This window comes from Echinops telfairi, unplaced genomic scaffold (assembly GCF_000313985.2).
Source record: "Echinops telfairi isolate 266 unplaced genomic scaffold, ASM31398v2 ScPeMD7_7457;HRSCAF=8495, whole genome shotgun sequence".
Classification (NCBI taxonomy): Eukaryota; Metazoa; Chordata; class Mammalia; order Afrosoricida; family Tenrecidae; genus Echinops; species Echinops telfairi.
In genome coordinates, this window is record NW_022111357.1 from 7,587,597 (window position 1) to 7,593,402 (window position 5,806).

The 5,806-nt window shown below is 59.5% G+C and overlaps 1 protein-coding gene across 4 annotated transcripts in view; it reads left to right on the forward strand.

Moving 5' to 3' along the window:
• The window catches only part of STK40 (serine/threonine kinase 40), an 18,466-nt gene that overhangs the window by 6,010 nt on the left and 6,650 nt on the right, over window positions 1-5,806 (forward strand). For all 4 annotated transcript variants that reach the window (XR_006680902.1, XM_045298820.1, XM_004704962.2 and 1 more), the window contains exon 5: window positions 1,002-1,054. Coding sequence is in view for 3 of the 4 variants with exons in the window: in XM_045298820.1 (XP_045154755.1) it covers window positions 1,002-1,054 (53 nt within the window). In the remaining variant the exon portion in view is untranslated. The remainder of the gene's footprint in view (window positions 1-1,001; window positions 1,055-5,806) is intronic.

Here is a 5,806-nt window from a genome sequence, read left to right on the forward strand (position 1 = left end):
TGGGCTTCAGAGGACCGTGCTGCTCTGTCTCAGAGCACACTGCTCTGTTAACTGGACTTCTACTAGTTACGCCAAATTCCTGTTTGGGCTTCAGAGGACTTCAGGGATGCTTTGGGGATCTTAACTTGTGGGTTAAGGTGCTCTCAGGTGTGCAGAGATAGACTATCTGTATTAACTCCAAATAAAATGGTTTTGAAAAAAATGAGTAAAGATGATCTCGGGCCGTAGTTCATCCAGCCTCCATGGTCCTAGGGAGTCTGGATTCCCCGGGATTGAAATTCTCTGTATTTCTCCCTCCCGACCCCCCGTTTTTAAAAAGAAGATCATTTTCTCTATTAGCTCCCCACCCCCAGCCTCCCCTGTCATGACCCTAAGGAGCTATTAATTTATAGTCTCTGTATACTTACTTGTATACAGAAGTCTTATTTAAAGAAAATCTTAACTCCTACAATAAATAAATACAGCCCAGAAAAGTCTCAATCCAAAAGACAGCAGAAAATAATAAAACCTAGAACAAGTTAGAAATGGTCATAAGGGAAAACAAAAGATGTTAAATTTTAACCTCTTTTATCTGCAATAAATCCACTTTCCAGTGCACCCTGCCAAAGGGCAAGGCTGGTCACATTCCTGATGGGTGGCCCAGGAGAGTTCCACAGAGGGCCGGATCCATGTGGGAGCCCCACAGACGGCTTTGGTCTCGCAGCAGAGAGGTTCAGATCTAAGCTTTGACAGAGTTCCCTCTTCCGGGGAATTGGGTTTCATTTTTCACAATCCTTGGGTCACACTGGCTGCTGTGTTCCTTCTGTGTGGACTGAGCTGACACCTCAGCCACTCTGGTGGCTGCTTGTTTGAACAAGCCTTTAAAACCCTGATGCTATTCTTCCTGATAGCCAGGCATCATCTCATTTCTTCTCAGGACAAGCACTGAGCCGTGTTTTCCCCCCTTGGGTTAGAATCTTTCTAGACTCCCTGATCAAAACCCTGTGCTTGTTGTCTTCCAGAAAAACATTGTGCACCGAGACCTGAAGCTCGGGAACATGGTGCTCAATAAGAGGTGAGAGTTCCTGTTCTTCCTTCGGGGCTGGTTATGTGCCGCAACTAGCCTGCACCCTGCAGTGGTCCCAGGTGGACTCCAGGAAGCCGGTTCTCCCAGAAGCCCCTGGGATCGGTATGGGAATGTCGGTTGGCTCCTGTCTTGCCACCTCAGAATGCGTGCTTGCTAAGAGCGAAATCGTAGGAGCCACAAAAGGGCCGAGGGGGTTTCTGAGCTCCTGCCTGGCTCCTGCCGGCCGCCGCTCAGTAAAAGCTCAGGAACAGCTGTAGCAATGGACAGCCGTGCGGAGAAGGGCCTGGTCACCTTGGAAACACCCTGAGCTGTGTACGGGACGCTGACTGGGGGCCTCCAGGAGAAGGCAGTGGAGCTGAACCGTAATGCAGTCACTGCGGGGCCTCCGCTGGAAGAGCTCAGAGCTGGGGGGCCTGGTTTTCAGACCCCACAGCCACCGGTCACTGTCCTCGGCTGTCGCCTTCCCCAGTGGGGACACAGGAGGGACACAGCTACTCATGGTGTGGTCCGAGGTGGGCAGAGGTCTGACCGTGGAGGGGTCCTGGACTGGCAGGGGGAGGAGCTGGCCCCAGAATGTGGGGCTGGGAGCTCCCTTGCTGGCTTCCTGTGGCCTCCCTCTGCTCACCTCCCTGTGGAAGCGGGAAGGGGCTGAGAGGCGGGGACTTAGCCCGTGATGTGACCCTACTGCCCTGTGGAACACCCAGCCCGTGGCGGTCATCGGGGAAGAAGGTGAGGGGAGGCAGACCCGGCCCCTCTGCTCCAGTCCCAGGATGCTGCTGCCCTGGGGACTCAACCACCATCTCCCCCACAGGGCTGGGGCGCACATAGAGCCCGGGGCTGCCTGAGTTGATTCACAAAGCTGGAAGGGAAATTGCCCAGCTGAGAGGGGTGGAATGACAGGAAATTCCAGGGCTGTTTGAACCCTTGACTGGGAGCTGGGAGGGAAGAGAGTGAGCAGTGGATGGGCTCAGGCATCTGGGATCTGCCGGTGGCTGAGTTCACTCACCAGACGTGTATTGGAACTAACCACAAAGTCGGTGGTTTAAATCCACCAGCCACTCTGAGGGAGAAAGACGAGGCTGTCTGCTCCTCCTAGGATCCCCGTCCAGGCCGTGAGCTGGAATTGACTCCAGCAGTGGTGGTCCCAAGTACTACTCTGCACTCCATTTTCTCACCTTTCAGTGGAGGTGGTCTCGGCCCCCTGAAATGCTTGACTAGAGGTCCAGATGGGTGGGTGTGGGACGGCCTAGCGAGGCCTGACCCGTCATGGTCAGTGCAGCCCAGTTCCAAACTGGCTAAGGAGCCCACAGGAGGGCCATCTGCCGGCTCCCCTCGGGACACAGGTGGGGGGCGGCATGAGAATGCCTGGAGGGGCGGGGTGGTGGTGGTGGTGGTGGTGGTGGTGGAGGTGCTGCTGCTGCTGCTCTGCCTCCTAGCTGATTGTGACTCACAGTGGCCGTGTATGACAAAGGAGGACTGTCCTACAGGGCTGCTGATTCTAAATGCTACCGGAACAGATAGCCTCATCGACCGCCTTCAGAGCAGCTGTGGGGCTTGAACCAGGATCCTCATGCGGGCCTCCCTCCCCGCCACACCAGGACTCCCTCCTAACCCCCTAGGTCCTGAGAATGTAGCCGGAGCCACGCTTCCCTTAACTAATCCTAGGAGGGCCACTGTCGCAGCACTGCTCGGTGTGCGTGCGTGGCATCCTCAGACTGCAGGGTGCTGTGGCTCATTCACACCCCCATCTTGGCTGCACTCTGCTCAACAACACCCCCACCCCAGTTCTGTGTCTCGGAGCACATGGGTCTGGCCTCCATTCACGTGCATCATGAGTGCTCTGGATGGGGAATGGGCCACAGTCCGCACTGGCCCCTCAGAGCACCCGCCCTCTCGGGTCTGGAGGACAGCAGACAGGCTGGCAGCAGAACAGAGGGCTCCTGGGGAAGGGCGCAGACAAGTGTCTGCGGGCAGCCGCATGGCAAGCTCCCCTGCGGTGCACATAGGGAAAGCCGTGGAGTCCGAGACCCCCTTTGGAGGTCACGTGAGGCGGGCTGTGGGTCCTTACGCCTTCCTCCTGGCTCTTGGGTCACTGAGCTGCGTACCAAGTTCCTAGAGAGGAGCCAAGCCTACAAGTGGGGGCCAGAGGGCCCCGAGCTACAGAGTGACTCACCGCCTGTGCTGACGCACTCACTCCTCCCGTCAGAGCTAGCTGGCGTGCCAGCCAGCCCGCGTGGTCCACAGCTTGACCGGGTTCTTGTGTGGGGAGCAGTCTGGGCTGCCCCCAGCCCCTCAGCAGCCCTGCCTGGCCCTGCACGCGAGTGTCCATGTGCTGAGCGTAGCAGAGCCGAGCGGAAAGCTACACACGCACCGGCACGTTTGTCCAGGCCGCTGTCCCCTCCCAGCGTCCCCAGAGATGCATGCTTTGCAGGATCTCCGCGGCACTTAGCAATATACTGAGGTGCCAGGCCCTGCCCCCCTTCCCCCTCCCCCATGCTCACCCTGGGATTATCTGCTTACCTGTTAAATCCCAGCACGGGGCCTGGAGTCAGGTGCTGATACTTCCCCTGCTTTACAGATGAGGAAATGGAGGCTTAGCAAGAGATTGAGTCAGGGCATCACACAGCAAGGAGGGGCAGGACTGGGACCAGAGTGGAAGCCTGTCCCTGGGCTGCCCTGTCCCCCGGGTCTCACCTCAGGACTCATGTTCAGCTGTAGTGGGACAGGCTGGCCCGCAGTCAGCTGCGGGCATTGGTGAGATGGGCGGCCTGGCTCCGAGGGCCAGGCCTGTGGGCAGAGCTGGAGTCCAAGGTTCCGGAAGCACAATGCAGGCTCAGGCTGCCCTTTGTTCTGCACCAGGGCGGGTGCCAGCAGAATTCCCCGGCATTGCTGGAGGGCGCTGGATGCAACTCCCGGGGAATTCCGCCCTCGGCCTGGACCTGCGTGGGGACCTTCCTCCCCCCTGAGACCCTGGCAGGCCTTCCTATCCTGCCTTCCTCCCACGTCTCTGCCTGGCGACTAGACCCCAGCAGGGCAGCCAGCCTCACTGGTCCCCTGGGCGAGTGAGAAGCCTCGCCAAGCCATCTTCTCCTGCACCTGCAGTCAACACGTGGGCCGCTGGGCCTCTGCTCCTGCCCCCTTGTCTCTGGTCACCGTGTGCACTTCCCAGAGAGCTCTCCCCCACGGCCACCTCAGCTGGGCTGGGCTTCCAGGTCAGGCTGATCCCCAAGTGGGAGACGAGGGGTGGGCCAGCTGTGCTTGCAAGCTCTGGGGTCGCAGGGACCCCACTCCACCACGCAGGCTGGGTGGCTGTGGGTATATGGCTCCACTTTCCCGTGCCCTGTTGCCTTGCGGTGAGGGAGGCACTGGTAAACCTCATGGACATGGGCAGTAGATGAAAACAGCCCACACAGCACTGCACCTGTCAGTGCTCAGGAAGCATTGCTGACGGAAGATGGCAGGAGGGCAGCATGACAGCCAAGAGCACTCCCCAGTGTGGTGCTTCCCAGGGCAGGCCTGTGCCCCTGCTCCCCACGCTTGTTCTTCCCACCAGAGAGCTGCCCAGGACGTCCCTGAGCGCGCCAGTGTCTCTTGCTTGGGCCCAGGGCTTCCTGGGAGACCTGCACCGGCCTGGCCCACACAGTGCCCGGCCACACTGCAGGTGCTTGATCACGTCGGGCGAGTGAAGGCCGAGCCCCATCCCCTCCTTCCTGGACCCAGAGGGTGCCCCGTAAGTGGGCAGCTTCGGTCTGGCCTCAGCTGTCACCTAGCACCTAGCGACTTTCTGGTGTTAGTCCTGACATCAGGGTCCCCTCCCCACTGGCTCTGGGAGTGCCTCTTGCTGAGCTCTGCTTCAGGGCCCAACAGTGGGAGCCCCCCTTTTCTGGAGGTTGCCCTGGTGGGTCAGGAAAGGGGCTGCTGCTGGGTGCAGCACTGGGCAGAACTCAGCATACACAAGGCCCTGCCACATGCTGGCTTCACCAGCCAGTTGGAAGATAGCAGCCCACCAGCCCTCGCCGGGCCCAGAGGCTTTGCGGGCAGCTGAGGGCGTTCATATACCGGCAACCATGAGCATGCGTGGCGCAAGGCCAGGCTGCGTTTGTTCTGTTACACATAAGGGCAACCGAGTCCAAGCCAGCTCGAGGTGGGACCAGGCTCAGGCCCAGCTCTGGCTGCCCCAAGTCTCCCCAGTAGAGGAGTGGGGGGCTGGTTGACTGCTCAGCTCCCTGCTAGCCGTAGTCCTGCATCTCCCTCGTTGGGTGGTGGGCAGCCCACGGGAGTTGGTCCTGTGCATTCGGGGAGGCCCAGCTTGGAGTGGTGGATTGTCTCAGTGTCCTCCTCTGTCCCTGCAAGCTTGCGACGCCTCACGGCCACCCCAGGGACTATGTCTGTTCCTGGAGTGATCTCTCCGGTCTCCCTCTCCTTCCTGAGTGAACGGATTCACCATGCGCCTGGGCATCTCGTACCCAAACACCCCGCGTGCGTGCTGCTCTCCTCCCTCACCCCTTTCTCCCCAGACAGAAAACGTGAGTGACCGTAGACAGCACATCCGGCTTCCTGCCGCAGCTGCCCTGTGGCTCCATGTGCAGTCAGGAGGTGGCAGACTGGCATGGGTGGGTGGCCTCCCATGTGAACAAGCAGCCCTGCCACATAGAGGGAAGGCGGCTAAGGCGCTCTTGGCTCTTGTTCTGTGACAGTCCCTGTCCTGGAATTGCCTAGGAAAGTTCCTGGGCCACCCTC